Source organism: Myotis lucifugus, unplaced genomic scaffold, assembly GCF_000147115.1.
Source record: "Myotis lucifugus unplaced genomic scaffold, Myoluc2.0 scaffold_38, whole genome shotgun sequence".
Lineage (NCBI taxonomy): Eukaryota > Metazoa > Chordata > Mammalia > Chiroptera > Vespertilionidae > Myotis > Myotis lucifugus.
Window position 1 is genome coordinate 3,172,748 of NW_005871086.1, and position 20,513 is coordinate 3,193,260.

At 40.2% G+C, this 20,513-nt stretch overlaps 1 protein-coding gene across 1 annotated transcript in view; it reads right to left on the reverse strand.

Annotated features, from left to right (window-relative positions):
* Positions 1 to 20,513, reverse strand: part of RYR3 (ryanodine receptor 3) — a 366,436-nt gene that overhangs the window by 317,835 nt on the left and 28,088 nt on the right. Inside the window, 1 exon segment of the mRNA XM_023752849.1 lies at positions 15,613 to 15,720. Within this exon segment, the coding sequence (XP_023608617.1) occupies positions 15,613 to 15,720 (108 nt within the window).

A 20,513-nucleotide genomic window follows, 5' to 3' on the forward strand; every position in this document is an offset into this window, starting at 1 on the left:
ACCCACAGGTTGAGAACCGCTGCAAGGGACAGATTCCTTTTATACAGGGTGATACATTTGGAAAGACAGGTGTAAATCTGGGGAAATGTTGAGTGATATTGGTTATTCACAAGAAAGAAAAGTGCCAAGGTTTATTAATGAGATTATAATGAACTTAATGTATTTTTTTAAATGCACAGTCAATGAGTCCTTATGGACAGATGGGGGAAGGGATGGCAGAGCGGAGGAGCATTTTGCATTCCTGCCAGCGCAGAAAAGTCAGGTGAAACAAAAAATCAGTTGGAAGTGGACCTATTAGCACCAGGAATCAGCACCTTAACCTATAACTTCTGGTTGCCTTGGGAAACAGCTCAATCTAATAAAATCTAATCCAAGATTGCAAATGAAGTAAATCCTGTCAGAGGTGAAGCAATCATGGTCTGTCTAGGAAGCTCATCTAGGGGACACGCAGTAAAAAGCTTAAAAGGGATCTGTGCCATAGGAAAAGGCAGGTAATGAGATAAGAAACAGGAATTCCATATACACAGGGTAATGAGACTGCATTCTTGAGAGAGCCCAGGAATTCTGTAGTCCTATTGCTTACCCACTAACTTTGACTGAAATCAGTGTTGCTAATAATTCATGGATGTATATAAGCCTGTTTCCCTGCATGTCCAAGTGGTGGCCCTGAAGGAACAATGAACTTGGAAAAGCAGTTACTCATCCTCCTGGTGATGAGGGTCAATTGTCTGAGAAGGGTCCATAGGGGAGGCCCACCTGGGTGGGCTTCTGGGATAGAACAAGGAGTCAATAACCTCATAGAATTGACAACCCTGACAGAGAAGAGGTTCTGAAATGCTAGCATTTTGTTTAATATTCACCCTCCTTTTCCTCCACTATTGGAATCTCTAGATTAAATAGGTATAGAAACATGTTTTGAACCCATTTATAGGCTGAGAGAAAGAATATGGATTTGAGATATTATTTTACATTAGGTCATTATTCCCCAAATTTGTGTAAACCCTAAAATTGGATCAGAGTTTGCAAACAGTTCTTTACCAATCTGGCATGAGAAACGCCCCCCCCCCCCCCACCGAGGGCAGGACACAGGGCACAGCTGCCAGTGTTGAACCAGGGGGAGACAGTTGTACAGACTTTGGGGCAAAGTAGCCGGGTCTCTCTCCTCGTCTCTGTGCCCCCAACTACAAGTGCAAAGTGCTGCATTAAGTTAGAGAATCAGCCCAGAGCTCTCTCCGCTTGACTGACTGAAGCTGCCGCCGTACTTAGGACTCAGTTACCTGTAGGACTGATAAGATAACTCTGGAGATTTCTGAACCCCAATAGCAATCCTGAAAATGTTGAATACCGAGTCATAAACAATTATTTGAAAGATATATATATTTTTAAAAAGTAATGCATTCAACTTACCTTTGTAATATCTCGCCAAAGACATGAAAATGGGTATTTTCCGGAGTGGCTATGCCATGGGTTCTCCTTATTATCCCCACCCGCTCCGTGCTCAGGGAGTCAGGAGAGAAAGCACCTTTTCAAGCAAATTCCTAAAGACTGCTCTTCAGCAGAAACCTGCACAACATGGGCTGCATTGACTTTGTAACAGCTCAACCCCTTTAGAACAACATCCCTGCTCTCCTGCCCAGAGCCCTCCTCCACCACAAAAGCAGCAGAGGAATGGGGGCGGGGAACCCAGCTGCACATCATTTGTGAGATGGCAGCAGGTGATTCTTATTGACGTGCTGCTTCCACTCTTCTCCCCATAACAAAAACGGGAGGCACAATGGGTGCCTATCAACTCAGAGCACCTCTCCCTTCCATCACCCACAAAGATGTGATTAACTACAGCTAGGGCACCAACTAGTTTTAAAAATATTTTGTAAAGCGACAGCTTTTAAGCCATAGGAAAAGGCAGGTAATGAGATAAGGTAGTGTTTGGGTAAAGAACTAAGAACTTGTTACTCACTGGAACAAGTTCAAGAACCTGTGCAATTTCAACAACAGGAGCAAAACTGATCGTCACCATAGGTGCCAGAAAAGGCATTAAGAGAAAGAAAGAAGGCTGTTACCTGAACCATCACTATCATTTCCCAAAACCCCCACAAACCCCACTTTATGACCATTATACTACTAAAAAGTTGTACAGCACTTATAAAGTTGGCTAAATGAAACAACTCCTACATCGTCTTCATTGTCCTCATTTTCCCTGCTGACTTTTGAATCCTTCCTCAAGGGCAGACAACAGGACAGTGGCCAAAGCTGTTGAGGAGCTTCCAATGTGCCCCGAGCCCACATTTTGCAGGTGGGCAGACCAGGCCCAGAGAGTGGCAGTGCCCAGCTCCCACCAGGCCAGCAATGTCCTCCCTCCACAAGGGCAACATCTCAGGACTGGGAAATAGGGCTCAGCCCCCGACCCTCTCCCATCTCAGGACCAGCTTCAGAGTCAGAGGGGGCACTAAACTTATTGGGGGGGGTCATCTTATAAGTTATATAAAGTTCTAACCACTAAGCTGTGAACTTGAAACTAATATATAGCAGCGGTTTTCAATTGGTATGCTTGCAAGAATATTTAAAGCATACGATAGCTGACTATTTACTCAGGGCATTAACCTGTTTTCCCTTAGACCAGTGGTTCTCAACCTTGGCTGCACATTAGAATCACCTGGGAATCTTTTTAAAATCCTGATTTCTGGGCCTCATCCCTCCAGAAATTCTGTTTCTTTGTTATGGGGTGGGGCACAACATTAGTAACAAAGAAACAGAATTTCCGGAGGTGGAGGCCCAGAAAATCAGGATTTTAAAAAAGATTCCCAGGTGATTCTAATGAGTAGCCAAGGTTGGAGAACCACTGCCTTAGACTGTCAAAAAAAAAAAAAGATAGCAGCCAACACAACAGCAGTCATCCAGTGTGAATGAATCAAAATTATACCCTTTTTTTTTTGTCAAATTGGCAAAAAATATGATATATTTTTTGGTGTGTCACAGAGTTTTAGTAATTAGTTCATGTGTGCCCTGAGATGAAAAAGGTTGAAAATCGCTGTAATATGGAATGTCAAATGTAATTGAAATCAGCCTCAGGAGACGCCAGGTGAAAACAGAGGCATTCTGCCTTCAGCTTCCTTCTCCTCCTCTCAGGTGGCGCCCCCAGCCCTAGGCGGATCGGAGGCCTTCCCCCCCTCATATTCTTGTTCATATTCTCACTCTTTCCATTGATGCCACCTGGTCATTTCATGCTCTTCCACTCTAAAACCAGACAGTTACTCCAGGGCTGGGGTGCTGGCCACGGGGTTTCTACTCCAGTGAGGATTAAAATGCCAGTTGAGATTAGGGTTTCTTTGGCAGCAACTTAATTTTTCTTTACCACAATACCCACAGAAGTGCTTTCTTAAACAATCATGAGATGGAAAGTAGTTGGAGTTTTTTCTAGTTCATACAATGTTCCCTACAAATATGTACTTTAAACACTGGTAGCTATGAAAAGTAAATCACACAATCAAAGGAAAAGTATAATAAATAAACTGAAAGGTTTCTATGCTCCCAGAATTTCTAGAATTCCAGGTGGGCTTTATTTGTAAAAGATAAGCAGGTCTCTTAAAACGAAATATTTTCCTCAAATTCAAATATCTTATAATTTAGAATTAAAACACATTCCTAACAATGCAGCTGAGGACATTTTTACAAACCATCACTGCCCCTCCCCTCCAATAAAATTATTTTTCTTAAAACTTTCAGCACAATCTCTCATCAAAACTTTCCTCCCCCAAGAATAGAACTATTTACCTACTTAGTATATGCTAGAGGAAGCTTAGACACCCCAACTCCTTCTCACTACTCTGAGAAATTTTAATAAAAACCTTTATGTCCGACCTGTGTGGCTCAGGTCAACCTAGGAACCAGGAAGTCAGGGTTTGATTTCTGGTCAGGACACATGCCAGGGTTTCCGGCTCAGTTCCCAGTGGAAGGAGTGCAGGAGGCAGCCAATCAATGATTCTCTCTCATCATTGATGTTCCTCTCTCTCTCTCTCTCTCTCCCTCTCTCCCTCTCTCTCTCTCTCTACCTCCCTTCCTCTCTGAAATAAATATAAAAAATCTTTACATTTTTTTGCAATTAAAATGTAAAACACAACACACATACACACAAAACAAAAACAAGAAACCACCTTTAGTCCAGCGATGGGAAGAAGCTCAAGCTTTCTAGGTTGACTACAGTCATCATGAGGTGACTACACTAACAGAGCATTCAAAAGCCCACAGCACGAATGGCAAGAACTCCAGGGCTCGGGGAACATTAGCAAAGCTCTATGCTATCACATCTGCCAAACAACACTAGGATCACACAGGCATATTGATTTTGAATATGAAGCACTGACTTCAGAATGAAAAAAAATTGCACCAATGAGAAGGCAATTCCTTCTAAAGCTGAAGCACTATATTCAGAAAGGGGGAGGGGGTATTTGATAGTGTCTGGAGCTTTAAAAATTAATTCTGTGGGTTCTTTCACTTGCAAATGCTTCTCCTCAGGATATGAAGAAATGTAAAAAGCTAGTTAAACTTAATGGTTATTCTCAACTGTTGGAATTAACATTTAATTCTTTTGCTGGCTCACTTTGGGGATGTCGTGTGAGAAAGGGAGAATATGGAACTAGCTTTTTCCATTTTTATTATGAATTCCAGTCTCACGGAGGAGCAGAGCTGGAGTTGCATAATAGCCCTGGGAAAGGTCTGAAGCACCAAGCAGCTTGGATTAAGGCAAGGCTGCACACTTATCTTCCCAAGTCCAAACCTATGGCCCTGGGCCATCTAGACCACATTCAGAGGGGAAAAAGAGAGACTTAAAACAATTTTCAGTGTCTTTAAGGAAAAGAATCACAAACCCACAGGCAAGCCTTTCTCCTAATTACAGAGTAGCAGTTTAGCATGAGCTTCTTGGCAACAGATTTCTAAGTGTGCAGCCACCTCTAATTCCACAAGATCGAAGTGTGTGGTGCTTTCTCGTATGGCAGAGGCACAAAGAATGGAAATTGCCCTGAACACTCACAAGTGATAGGCCCAGCTCATTACAAATACAGCTGAAGCCAGTTGTCCATGCAAAATACATGTATATTAAAGGAGTGAATAACATACCCATTCCGAGAGGTCACTGAGCTAGCAAATCAAAAACAAAACAGTCAATGGATATGTTAGTGGGTGCAGGTCTTGATGAAAGCTTTTAAGTAATTTGAGGAATCTACTGATACTACGTAGAAAAAAAACAATGAGAATAAAGAGGGTGGATTTCCTACCTGGTGAGGATTTTATTTTAGCTAGAAGCTAGCAGTAGTATTAGAGGCAAAAGTCTGTCTTTACTTCCTTTTCCCGGTTCAGTGCTGATATCATCAAGAAACTAGCAAGCAAGCAATATGCTATAGTCTAAATTTGTCTGTAGCACTTTTTCATAATTACAGTTATGCATGAAAATCCACCCAAAGGAAATGGTCAGTACATATATCAAGTTATTTGGGATTTTTTTTCTTAGAAATACTGTAAATAATCTATCAGAATTTTCTTATACCAAAGAGGGGCTTTCTTACCACAAAGTAGGTCTTTCAGATGGCAAATTAGATATTAATTAGATATCATGTTATCAAAAGGTCAGTTCAACAATAAAATGAGTTAGTTGTATACATTCATAAGTATCAGCTTCTCAGAGAAACATTAAAATCATTGTATCATGGGGTGAGGGCATGAGTGGGGGAATGGGGGGCAATGGAGGGTTAAGGACACATGTAATACCTAAATCAATAAAGAAAAAAATCCATTGTATCAACATAAAATCCTAAAATCATAGCGTAACACAAGAAAGAACTGTAAGGAGGGGGAGGGGGGCGAGAGAAGGGACATATGTTTAAAGGTAATTTGGTCTATGAAAAAACACATTAAAAACCTTAGTTTGGAGGCCTCTCATTATAGCTTATAGTCATGGTCTGTCCAGGGGAGAGGAGCGGTGACACTTATTTTAACTTAGTACGCTGCAACCTTCACAGACAGGAGGATGTACTTCTGCATCTAAGAGATGTAGTAATTTAGAGATGGCAAAACCAAAGCCCAGAGGAGGGAAGAGCTTTGTCCACAAACTTCCAGGTGGTGGTGGTGGTGTGAGGACTAAACCCAAACTTCCTGACCTCAAGCTTTATCACCAGAACAGGCTGCCTCCCATGAGCAAATCTGTAAGGTGAACTCGAGCCCAGGGCAAATTTTAAAGAGTAGTTTTCAACATAAACCCCCAAGCTTTTACATGAAAGAGCAATTACACCAGGTAGATTTTCTTGTTATATTGTAAATACAAAGAATTCTTTTTGGATGATCAGAAAATAGATTTTAAAAAAAGCAATAGATGCATCCAACATAAGAATGCTATTTTTTCTCCCTTTCAAAAGAAAAACAGGGGCATGTCAAACAAGTTGAGAATTTAATACCGTGGTATACAGCTCTCACAGGCTGGGCAGTTGGCAGGGGTAATAACCCCAGATTGAACAAACAACCTGCTGGGTGCTGGCCCTGGGGTGGGGAAGTCCTGATTGGGGTCACCAAGGAGATACTTGGAGAGCTGGACACAGTGGCTTTTTACCAACTAGGGCAAAAGAAGTTCAGACTTGGACACCTCATGGGGCTATGTTGGTGCATCCTGGTTACCCTGGTGTATGGGCAGAGTAGCAGTTTAACATTTGCTTCTTGGCAACGAAGAAGCTCATGGGATTTACATCATGAAACTTGCAGAAGTGACTGTACTTTTTCTGCAAAGGAAATTTTATATCCTATTCTAAAGGTATAATTGATGCCTACTATTAGATTTGACTCAATGATTTCCCTCTTTTAAAAAATGTACTCTTTAAAAAATGTCAATGGGGATGAGGTTTATTTAGAATTATGTACACAGTTCCTCCATTAGTCTTGTTCTCTCCTCAAACACATGCCAAAATAAATTCTCATTTTGCCTCTTTTCTGACAATTATGAAGGGAAGGCAAAAACCTCACATTAAGAGGCTAAATCTGGATGATGGGGGTATCCCCTTTCTTCTATAATATAGAAGTGACAGTGGGAGCTCAGGGCCCCAGAAATAGAGGTAGGGATCTTATTAGCCTTCTTTGTTCTGGATGACTACAAGATCTCTAAATGTGGGCACTGCTGGAGTTCAAACTTTAGACAAGGCTTCAAATTACTCTCATCAGCATCTATTTTGATTTGTTTATTACATAACAATGTCAGGGTAGATGCATCTTTAGCACATTCTTTTTTAATGATGTTATCACATTTTTGTGACTAAATTATCTGTGATGATAAGATGGGTGAATGTCCTGAACTTGGCTATAAAGTTTCTCATGACCTGCTCTTTAAGGACCTTTACATGAATACAGCACAATGGAAGGTTATGCCACACTGATTGTTTACAAGGTCACATGATGTCAGGAGACAGCCTCCTAGCTTCTCAGAAGGCCTGGGCACCCCGTCCTCGGACATGACAAATGTGCCATACCATTTGTGCACATTTCTCTAGCAACTGTGTTGTGTATAGTATTCCCACTCTAAAGACAGGGACAAATGAAAGGAGCCTAAAGCTCCTTTTTAGGATTAATAGGACTTTCACATAAATAATTCAGGGAAGAAGCAAAGAGAGAGGAGCCCAATAAATAAAATCAGAAATAAAAGAGGTGAAGTAACAACTGACCCCATAGAAATACAAAGGATTACGAGAAAATACTATGAACAACTCTATTCTAACAAACTGGACAACCTAGACAAAATGGACATATTCTTAGAAAAATACAAACTCTGAAAACTCAATCAGGAAGAATAAAAAAATGAAATAGCCTGGTAACTACTGAAGAAATTGAAGCAGTAATCAAATATCTTCCAACAAACAAAAACCCTGGTCTGGACGGCTTTACAGAGGAGTTCTACCAAACATTCAAAGAAGAACTAAAACCTATCCTCCTCAGACTATTCCAAAATATTCAAGAGAAAGGAACACTTTCAAGCTCTTTCTATGAAGCCAGCAATACCTTAATTCCAAAACCAGATAAAGACACCACAAAGAAAGAGAATTATAGGCCAATATCCTTGATGAACATAGATGCTAAAATCCTCAACAAAATTCTAGCAAATCGGATCCAGCATTACATTAGAAAGATCATACACCATGACCAAGTGGGATTTATTCCAGGGATGCAAGGTTGGTACAATACCCGCAAATCAATAAACGTGATACATCACATAAATAAATTGAGAGACAAAAGTCACATAATCATATCAATTGATGCAGAAAAAGCATCTGACAAAATCTAACACCCTTTCTTGATAAAAACTCTCAGCAAAGTTGGAATAGAGGGATCATACCTCAACATAATAAAAACCTTATATGATAAACCTACAGCCAACATCATACTCAATGGGCAAAAACTAAAACCAGTTCCCCTAAGAACAGGAACAAGACAGGGATGCCCACTTTCACCACTCCTGTTCAACGTAGTACTGGAAGTGCTAGAAATAGCAATCAGACAAGAAGAAGAAATGAAAGGCATCCAAATTGGAAAAGACGTAAACTGTCACTATTCACAGATGACATGATATTGTACCTATAAAACCCCAAAGACTCCATCAAAAAACTACTAGACTTAATAAATGAATTTGGCAATGTAGCAGGATACAAGATTAACACCCAGAAATATATGGCTTTTTTATACACCAATAATGAACTCACAGAAAGAGAAACTAAAAAAACAATCCCATTTACCATTGCACCAAAAAAAATTAAGATATCTAGGAATAAACTTATCCAAGGAGGTAAAAGACCTGTACTCGAAAAACTATAGGACATTGGAAAAAGAGATAGAGGAAGAAATAAACAAATGGAAGAACATACCATGTTCATGGATTGGTAGAATCAACATCATTAAAATGTTCAAACTACCCAAAGCAATTTATAGGTTCAATGCAATCCCTATTAAAATACCAAGGGCATATTTTACAGACCTAGAACAAGCTCTCCAAAAATTCATCTGGAATAAAAAAAAGACCCCGAATAGCCACAGAAATCCTGAGAAAGAACAAAGTTGGAGGGATCACAATACCAGATATCAAGCTATATTACAAAGCCACAGTTCTCAAAACTGCCTGATACTGGCACAAGAATAGACATATAGACCAGTGGAACAGAAGAAATAACCCAGAAATTGACCCAAGCCATTATGCTCAATTAATATTTGACAAAGGAGGCAAGAGAATACAATGGAGTCAAGACTGTCTCTTCAATGAATGGTGCTGGGAAATTTGGTCAGATACATGCAAAAAAATGACACTAGATCACCAACTTACACCATAAACAAAAATAAACTCAAAATGGTTAAAGGACTTAAATGTAAGACAGGAAACCATAAAAATCTTAGAAGACTCCATAGGCAGCAAAATATCAGACATATGTCGTAGGAATATCTTTACCGATACAGCTCCTAGAGCAATGGAAACTAAGGCGAAAATAAACAAATGGGACTATATCCAAATAAAAAGCTCTGTACAGCAAAAGAAACCATCAACAAAACAAGAAAGCCCACTGCATCAGAGAACATATTTGCCAATGCTATCTCAGATAAGGGTTTAATCTTCAAAATTTACAGGGAACTCATACAACTTAACAAAAGGAAGATAAACAATCCAATAAAAAAAATGGGCAAAGGACCTAAATAGACACTTTTCAAAAGAGGACATACAGAAGGCCGAGAGACATATGAAAACATGCTCAAAGTCACTAATCATTGGAGAGATGCAAATCAAAACAACGAGGTACCATTTCACACCTGTCTGAATGGCTATCATCAACAAATCAACAAACCACAAGTGCTGGCGAGGATGCTGAGAAAAAGGAACCCTCCTTCACTGCTGGTGGGAATGCAGACTGGTGCAGTCACTGTGAAAAACAGTATGGAATTTCCTGAAAAAGTTAAAAATACAACTCCCATTTGACCCAGTAATCCCACTTCTAGGACTATATCCAAAGAAACCAGAAACACCAATCAGAAAGGATATGCGCACCCCTATGTTCATAGCAGCACAATTTACAATAGCTAAGATTTGGAAACAGTCTAAGGGCCGATCAGCAGATGAGTGGATTAGAAATGTGGTACATCTACACAATGGAATACTACGCTGCGGTAAAAAAGAAGGAACGTTTACCATTTGAAACAGCATGGATGGAACTGGAGAGCATTATGCTAAGCAAAATAAGCCAGTTGGAGAAAGGTAACTACAGTGGGGCCTTGACTTAGGAGTTTAATTCATTTCGAGACCGAGCTCGTTAACTCAAATTACTCTGTCAACTCAATGCAAAAAATCGGCTGAGAGACAGCTGGTATCTCAAAAAACTCATTAGTTGGGACACTCGTAAGTCAAGGCCCCACTGTATCATATGATCTCACTCATACGTGGGATATAATGAACGACATGAAGTGATGAACAAAAATAGATCCAGAGACAAGGTAACACTGAACAGACCATCCAACCTTAGAGAGAAGGCAGGTGAGGGGGGGGGCGGTTAAATATCAACCAAAGGACTTGTATGCATATTAGCATAACCAATGGACACAGACACTGGGGCAATGGGGGCTTGTCCTGGGGAGTGGGAGTGGCAAGGGGGTGTCAATCAGGGAAGAAGGAGACATATGTAATACTTTAAACAATAATTAAAAAGAAAAAGAAAACACAAAGACACAAACAGCAAAAGCAGTTTCATTTGATTCATAAATATCAGTGTAGAAAAAGCAATAAATAAACAAACAAACAAATAAATAATTCGGGGAATTAAAGAACCACCTGTCAGTGAGCATATCTGTGAGAAAGGTACCTGCAGAAATAACATCTTCCCAGGTCACATTTCCCAATCAAGGTGTATTAACACTCTAGATACTTGAGCATTTTAAGTCAACCATGACCTTATGTGTTCATGATGTTATGTGGTCTTATGTGTTGTATAAAGTATAACATAAATGTGGCAGCCATAGCATTAATTATAATTATTTTTACAGGCATATTTCATGTCCTTTTTTGTTTAATGGTAAAAGTCTTCCAGTGATTAAGTCAACTTTTAGAGACAACCAGAGCCCTTATCAGAAGGAGTGCAGCTGGTAATTTTGTTAATCAAGGCCTTTCTTTTTCAGAAGCATTCATGTCAAAACCCATTTGTAGTTACATAGCGTTAGATGTAACATCCACCTGGTTACATATCATGGAACTCTCCTTCCTTTGAATATGCATATATCTGGATGGTCTGTGACAGGCGGACGTGGACCAGAAAGGAAAAGAGGAACCAATATTCATTTCCACCACCCCAAGGCACTTTTACGCACTTAGTTAATTCTCACTCAATCCTAAGAGGTAGGTTGCATTTTAAAGACATGGAAACAAGGTACAGAAAGGAGAGATAATTTGCCGAAGAGGTCACCTGGACTGGAAACACATCTGCCTAACTCTGAAGAATGACCTTTGCTTGCTACAAATGCTGCATGCTCTATATTCAAGGTTTTTTCTATAGGATGATGGGAACGAGGACTCAGAGGGAGATGGTGACATCTCCCCTGGCCCCATGTCCTGCTGAAGGTGACTGGGTATTTCACATACTGTCCGGCCAATCAATCACAAATGTGAAAATACTTTAATGTTTGCAAGCAGGGATTATATTCCAAACACCAGACATTTAGCCCAGCTGGTGTGGCTCAGTGGTTGAGCGTCAACCTATGAACCAGGAGATCATGGTTCAATTCCAAGTCAGGACACATACTCGGATTGTGGGCTTGATCCCTGTTGGAGGGTATGCAGGAGGCAGCCGATCAATGATTCTCTCTCATCACTGATGTTTCTCTCCCTCTCCCTTCCTCTCTGAAATCAATAAAAATATATTAAAAAAACTCCAGACATTCAATTGGCCACAGTGCCAAATATCTATTTGTTAGCAATTTTCCCCAGAATAAGAGCAGATAAAATTTAATCAGAGGTAAAGAGACCCAAGGGTGAGCTTAACTAGGGTGGATTCTGAAGCGCACCCAACGTTCTCTGCCCCCAGTTCCTCCTCATCACTTATTCTCCTTTTCAACATAAAGCTGTGTCCCTGTGCTGTTGGCTGCAGCTAAGGACATTTCAATAATAAACTCTTGTTGTTAAGTGGAGCTGGACATCTTTGTTTTCTTTGTTAGCAAGAGGAATTCCTGCAAAATTGTAAATCTCTGCAAAAGGACTTCTGTACACTCATCACGTGAATAAATAAACAACTGAAGTCATTTTTAAATTGTTCAGCTGCTGCACAGCAGTGAACAGACATACCATGCAAGGACCAATGGCTGCAAGGAAAAACCCACACTCATCAAAGCATCCCCTTTGGTGGCAGCCATGATCGTTAGTGAACATAATATCTATTTAAATGCAGTAGGTACCTATTTCCGAACAGAAGGGACTGGCATACAAAGGAGATGTCATACCATTTAAACACCCCTAGGCTCTTCAGAGAATCATTATGGTCTGTCATGTTAACTCATTTCCTTCTTTATTTTTCCTCTTTTTCTTTTCCTTCCCTGCTGAATATTATCATCTAAAATCAAATTAATTTCTAATAGTAAATGTGCACAGCAATCATTTCAGAAAAGGAAAACAATCATACTCAAGAGGTTATATACAAATATCATTTCTCATAATAAAGACAGAGAGCCCGGATGGAATTTTGAGAGAGTTCCAAGAGGTTTGGAGTTACTGAATCTGCTGTTTAAGTAACTAATTAGTGGAGCCACAAATAAATAATAAAATCTTAATAGTTTAAAAAGAGTGTCCTGTCCCACCTTACTCCAGCTCTCTTTTCCTTTCCTGCTAGCTCTAAGATCTCTAGTTAATAATAACATAATGTGTCAAGATGGAAAATAACTGTTAGATATCTTTTTTTTGTAAAATAGCACAAAAAGGCAATAAGACATATTATCCAATGACTATTTAATAATAAAAATGTCATGAATTGTTTATTTTGGACTTGAGTCTTCAAAGAGAATAAATCCCCCAATAAGATTTAATGTATTGGTTTTTGCATAGTATATATTAAAGATGGGCCCTGAAATATATAGCTATATTGAATAAACTTCTGCTATAACATGGCTAGTAATTAAGAGAGGTCTCATTCATATGTTCCAAAACTAAGTATTCAATCTTATTAAGTTGGTCTTTGCCTTCTATTTGGAAAATAAATTATTATTTATTCTTTTTTAAGACAAATTAATTAAGGCTATTATTTAAGTTCTTGGCAACAAAGAAGAACAAGGATTACAACCAGAACTCTTTAATTTACTTTGTCATCTACAGGACTCCCTGAATCACTCACACTAAATGATAAAGAAAACGAAGTCCTTTGAAATGCAGTTTTTGAACAAAACAGAATGCCCAAGAGACAATTCTCCAGTTAATATAGCTTTTGTCTTCCCACTTTCTATCCTAGGGGCATAAGTAGGCAGGGTCTAGCTGATCTTGGTTGGCAGTGAAAGTGATTATATTCCAAATCAACCAGGCTGCCCTCACCAAAGAAGTCTGTAAATGATGAGTTATTAGTCTTGGAAAAAACAGTTCACAATGAAAAATAAATTTGTTCCATTAAACTGGAAATGTTTGAGAGTGTGTGCCAATGGAGGAAAGCATGGGGTACTGAGGTCAGTGCAAGGAGGAAGTGAATAGACATCAGTGAACATCAAAAGCACAAAAAAAAATTCACCTGTGTTCATGCTCTAAGGAAGAAAACAAAGCTATTTTCTGGTGGCTGATGAAAGCATTTTATTCTAAACCAAAACAGTGAAGAATTATAAACATTATTGTTAAGGTCCCTAGAAAACTAATTAAATATTCTAATTTTATAGATGAGAACACACTGGTCTCAAGAGATTAGAAGACTTGTGTGAGATCATTTTAGGGGCTGGAAGATGGCCTAAATGTAAATATTGTTTCTCTTGAGCCAGTCATTGTCTCTTATACCATAAATCAGATACTTCTTTATTACGCAGGAGTTCATTAGAGTCAAGTAAAAATAATCCCTGCTAGGTATAGAAATAGTTCTTACCTACGTGCATTTACTCTCCAGTACAGGATGCAGAAAATTAGACTTGCAATTATGGTAGAGAATGATAAGAACTATTTACTGACTTTTGCTCAAGCAAGGCACCCATCCTAGAATTGCAGGGTCAGCAAAGTCTTCTCAGTAGATCTAATACCTAAACTGGCTCCTTTAAGGAGAAGTAGAGATGACCTACAGGAAGAGAGGAGTAAGAAGCTATTCTAAATGAAGGGACTTGCTGACACACATGATCACAGGCAAACAGAACTGTCATATTTGAGGAAGTGAAAGGAATTCAATGTGGTTGGAACACCAAGTGCCTGGGGGGATGTGGTGAGAGATGGGGCAGAAGATGGGGTGCCAAATCCTGAAGGCCTTTTTGTCTACTTAAGGAACTTGGGATATTTCTCAAGAAAATGAATGACAGAGGATTTTAAAACAGGGAGGTAGCCCAGCCGGCATGGCTTAGTGGCTGAGAGTTGACCTATGAACCAGGAGGTCACCGTTCCATTCCTGGTCAGGGCACATACTGGTATTGTGGGCTTGATCCCCAGTGGGGGGCATGCAGGAGGCAGCCAATCAATGATTCTCTCTCATCATTGATGTTTCTATCTCTCTCTCCCTTCCTCTCTGAAATTAATAAGATATATTTTAAAAAATAAAACAGGGAGGTATAATGATTATATCTGCATTTTAGAAAGAACACTATGAACAGCTAAGTGGGAAAAATGGTGGTGGTGGTGAGGGGTAAGTATAGAAGGAACAAAAGCAGTATAACAGAACAAAAGAAGGAATAATGCAGTATATAGGGAGGTGGAAAGAGGTGTTTGCTTTTGAAATATTCAGGCCATAAAATTAAAATAATTGATGATAAATGTATGTAAATAGATGTGGGTTGTTAAGGAAAGAAAGGGTAAAAAATTATTCTGAAGTCTCTGGCAAAGGACCTTCTGACACAGGAGATATGACACATCATCCCTAAGTTTAATACTTAGGGAGCATTCTACTGACCCAAGTAAGGGAACCTCAAGACAGCTCTGTGTTTGCTCATCATGAGTGAAACTGTGGAGTTCTGGGCACAAAGATTCTGAATTCCAAGGAAATCTTTTCCAAACTGCTGTAACCTGGTGTGCTCTACTGGACAGTCATAACTCTCCAAGAAAAAAGAACCTGTTTAATAGGCACCCTCCATCTCAAGGCCCTCTGAGCCTCCCACATTTCCTGGTGGGTTATGGAATAGGGAAGGGGAGTAGGTTCAATATCCGATGCCCTGCTCAGGCAGCATCAATGGTGGTCTCTTCTATTTTTTGGTGGAAATTTGTTAATCAAAAGGAAGAAAGATTAGGATTGCTAAATAAGAGGAATTAAACTCAGGGAGAAAGGTTTATTGTCTCTATATGAATCATCTCAAGGACCCTAAGGTTTTCCTGTTCAAAGCTCAAGGAACAAAATGATATATGCATTTTGGGCTTTGGTGTGTCCCAATCCCCACCTAGGACATAATTTAGGTACTCACCCCTTCACCACCATTTTCACCTGTGTTGGCAAGCATTTCCTGCAGGGCTCTCACCGAGAGGGACTGCTCCAGCACAAAATTGCAGACACAGAGATCTGGAGGAACATACTGTGGAAATAAAACCAGAATGAGGATACCTACTCATATCAGTTAGGGATCAGTCATGTAAAAACACGACAAGGACAAAAGCCTATGAATCAAAGTGACAGTTGGATGAATGGATGAGTAGAAATATAAAAGGTGGATTCTCTTGTTCACGTTAAGATGGGTTTCATGCTGGATTCTACAGGATGAGAAAAATAAAATCCCCAAGTGTCAAGGGAACAGTGACCAAGATGTCAGGATCAATTTAACTGAGGACTGGAGGCATACAAGGGGGAGAACACACATAAAACCTCAGGGAAGAAGGGACAGGAAGGATAGGCTGAGCTACACCGATGTCTTGGAGGGGCCAAAGGGAGAAAGCCACTGGGATCTCATCACCAAAATTTATTAAGATGTTGATGGACAGACTAGAATGTGGCTCTAGACAATGATAACCAGATTAGGAAATTCATTTACTTAAAAAAACACAGCTTGATACCACAATGTAAAAAGAAGCAATAAAGGGAAGTAAGAGTTACATAAATATATTTCTGGACAAAGAAATGTCCAGAATTATAAAAATTGATGACCTCTATAACAATCATTCTAATTTATTATGTGTTCAGGTAGTGTTATGATATTTTTATATGTTCTGGATCACTTACTAACAACAGTTAAAGAGAGCCTTCTTTGCATCCTGACTAGTAATATCTAATGCTCATTGAGTGCTTTCTCTGTCAGGCACTAAGTGCTCTGCATATATTACCTCACTTAAACCTCACAACTTCCCTTCAAGGTGGAGATGATTGATATTCTAGTTTCCTGCCAAGGAAACTAAAGGACAGAGAACTTAGATCATCTGTCCAAGGTAAGGGCTTATATTTGGCTGAGGTGGCTTCAAATACAGGCAGTCTATCTCCAAAGTCCCGACACTTAACTCTATGCTGTGTCTGCCACTGATGAAAAGATATTTTTCATTCACAACTAGAATACTTTCAATCAGCACATCTGTAAGTATGACATTTATGTAAAAGACAGTGGTTGGATAAAAAGACACACAAAACAAATCATTGCTCTTCAGGAGTTTACAATCCAGTTTCCCACAATTTCTCTGGGAATATGGTTTATAATCAGCTTGCATACCAAACGTTTGTTTCCTAAGTGATATTGGCAGAACTCTGACACCATGAGAATAACAGGAATGAGGAACGAGGACCAGAAGTCACCAGCAGCTATGTCTAACACTCCGAGACAGGTAGAGCTGTTTCCATGGAGCTCCAATTTCAAAAGTTAAAACCAGCACAGAGAACCTCTCTGACATCAACATTTTCATTTTTAAAATACAGATCATAGAATTGGCAATCTGTAAGTACCTCTTTAATTTCCAAGTGTTTGTACATTCTTTATCCCCCTCCCCAACATCAATGCCCTACTTGCTGGTCCTGCCTACTAGTCCTCTTTATTAAAGTGTTAAGACCCCTCGCCCCCAAGCCAAGAATGGATAATCCTATCCCAAAGGCCATTGGTCCATGGGTGACATACATTTTTCAGTACTTTTCTACTTCAATAACTTTCCTTCTCAGGGTCTCAACTGTCAGAAATTTTAAAAACCCAGTCCTCCTAGAATTTTGGTATTACAGGAAACTGCCCAGTTTTCTTTATGAAAGTGATGTAACCTAGGAGAAATTGTAACACCAGCAGGCAACTACATTTATTCCTCACATTTCCTGCTTTGTTTTCAAAGTCTGTTCTTGCTATAGGTAATTAACTCATTTGTATGGGACTTGAGCAAGCAGACAGCAGGTGATGCAGGGCAGAGCTTCACGTCCAGGAAGTGTTTTTTTGAGCACATATAGCATCATTACAAGAAGCATACAATAATAGGATAAGGCATTTCTCTGAAGACCTTATGCCATAAACATATCATCCAACTCTTTCAAAATATGATGCCATCCCAGATGATTTTACGGAGGCCTTTTCCACCGCTTCTTAGTCTACTGCATTTCATGTAACCAGAATAGGAAGCCAAAAAAGCCCGGTTTGAGTGTCTCCTCTTCCTCCTCCACTTCACTGGAGCATGTGATTTGGAGATTTCCTAGTCAGGAATGTTTACAGTTATGGCTAGTACTTCACAGGATGCTCTTTGACTAATTGAATGATCTCAACCTTCATGCTCACTTTTACAAGAACCCTGTTCAGTCCATCTCTTTAAGATAGAAAAATTTCACAGTTCCAAGTGCTCGAGATTCCGCCTTCACATGAGATTGTGCAATTCTAAATCAGCTGTCTTTCCTCCCTGTGCTTATTTGCTTGGACAGAAGAGAGGAGCTCTCCCCCAACACTGCCCTCACCCATCCGGATGGGGACCACTGACAACACGGACACTAAGTATGCTCCAATCATATTCTTCTTTTCCTCCCAGATATTAAAAGGCCCAAGGTGGTCATGATTTAATTACTGGCAATGAACATTAAACCAGGTCACAGTGAGCATGGGGAGGAAGCATTTTATTTGGGAGCACTCGATCTGCCACTGGTTTATATAGTTTCCTTACAGGTTAGTTTTTCTACCTCTAGAGTGTGCTCCCTGCCTGGACTCTACACTCGGGGATAAGGTCACATCACTCCAATGGCATGCACGTGGGCAGTCGCAAAGGCAGGAACAGGGCAACAGGAATATCTGGAGAAAAACAAAATGCCATTAGCAACTTCTTCATGACATGAGTGGAGTACAGAGCACAGAGCCATCTGACCTGCTACTCCAGCTGCCATCCTTAATTAAACTCCATACCAACCTGAGCTTTCCTTCTACACACTGCCCAAGAATGAGCAAAGGCCACTGGTCCAGCAAAGCTAATTTGTTTACAGTGTGAGAGTCCCCCAGGAGGCCAGCTCATTGTCTCTGTGCTCTGAAGCCTGTGCCTCAGTCACTCTGTCTGGCAGGCATGGGGCATGTGTTTGATGATTCTTAGCACGGAGAGAAGAGTTCTCTTGATATCTGTTCTGAAATAGCTCCTCATCACTCTCCCCAGTCCCGTCCTTAGACTACAGAAGCTCTGTGTTTCCAAATGTCCTACAGAAAACCTTGAAAAGCCAGGGCCCTGGGTAAGCCAGGAAGTAGGTATTCATTTAGCCCCACTATATAAAAAAATAATGAAAAAGAAGGCCTATGGACTCTTCATGTCCCATAAATTTATGTAACATCTTCCTCATTGCAATAAAAGTATTTTTCTGGGACTTACTAGATCTAAATGGTGGGAATCTGATACACCTCTTACTAGATTCATTTAGCATTTTTCTACCTTGCATCCCACAATAAGCATTCAGTACTGTATTCAGACAAGCCTTCAGGGAAATGAAGAGGTGAGTTAATTATAAGAAGGGGGATTGACATTCCTCTATTACACTGTTAACCACAGTATGTTTTGGCTTATACAATTCTTTATGCACTGAAGTCTGTTTCACTAGATTGTGGGTATCTTGAAAAATGTATGTCTTATTCTACTTTTGGTATCCCCAATACATAGACAAGTAAGTGCTCAATTCAAGTGCTTTTGAACTGACTCTCTGGGTCCCAGAAGACTACCCAATATGTGGCTGTGGTTGCAGATGAATTGCACTGAGCATCCACCTGCCCAGCTGAGTCCCTTCTCAAGTCTTCTGCTTATTGTTCAAGAGACCCTTCTTCTTTCATTATCATGGGACTACTCCTACTTCTCTGTTAATCAATCTGGCTCTCACCCAAACATGCCTAAATAATACACCCTGTAAGTGCATCAATAAATTTGAATTAAAAGCAATAAATGGCATATTGGTTAAGAGTGAATACTCTAGTGTAGTACTATTTGAGGTCCTATTTCTGTTCAACTACTTATTAGCTGAATGATGTTAGGCAGGTAACTTAATCTCTCTGTACATTAGTTTCCTTATGTGTAAAATAAAGATGTAATAGTACTTACTTCTAAGGATGAACTACATTTTTATATTTAAAGAGATTAAAACGGAGTCTGGTGCATAATAAGTACTTATAAATGTCAGATTTTATCCCACACAGAGAAGTAAAATCAAAACATCAATAACTCACTTAAATGGTCATTTATATAACCAACTAGAGGCCTGGTGCATGAATTCGTGCATGGGTGGGGTCCCTCAGCCTGGCTGATGATGGGGGCCGATTGGGGCCATCTTGCCCAGTCCCGATCAGGGCTGGATGGCCAGGGGGGAGGGACTGCAGGAGGTTGGCTGGCCACAGGAGGTTGGCTGTGAGAGCTCACTTACCAACAGGGGGCAGCTCCTGCATTGAGTGTCTGCCCCTGGTGGTCAGTGTGCATCATAGCTACTGGCTGGTTGTCCAGTCATCTGGTCATAAAGGTCGCTTAGGCTTTTATATATAGACTAGAGGCCCAATGCATGAAATTCGTGCAAGAGTAGGCTTTCCTTCCCCTGGCTGCCAGCACTGGCTTCCATCTGGCACCTGGGACCCAGGCTTCCCTCCGGTACCCAGGACCTGGGCTTCCCTCGCAGCCCTGGCTTTGTCCGGAAGGTTGTCCGGAAGGACATCCGGTCTAATTAGCACATTACACTTTTATTATTATAGATATTTTTGAAGTTCTTTATTTTGTGTAAGGATAGGCAAAACCTCTGCCCTTTTAAGGCTGTGTGGTCTAGAGGAATGTTGGGGAGCAAATGAACAATTTCCAAAGTATGATTCAAAATGTTCAGAGGTGAGATTGCATGTTAAGAAGCACACAGAGTTGAATGTTGCCTTGGTGTAGAAGAGTGGGGAAGTGGAGGAGGAGTGATGGGGGAAGCAGGGGA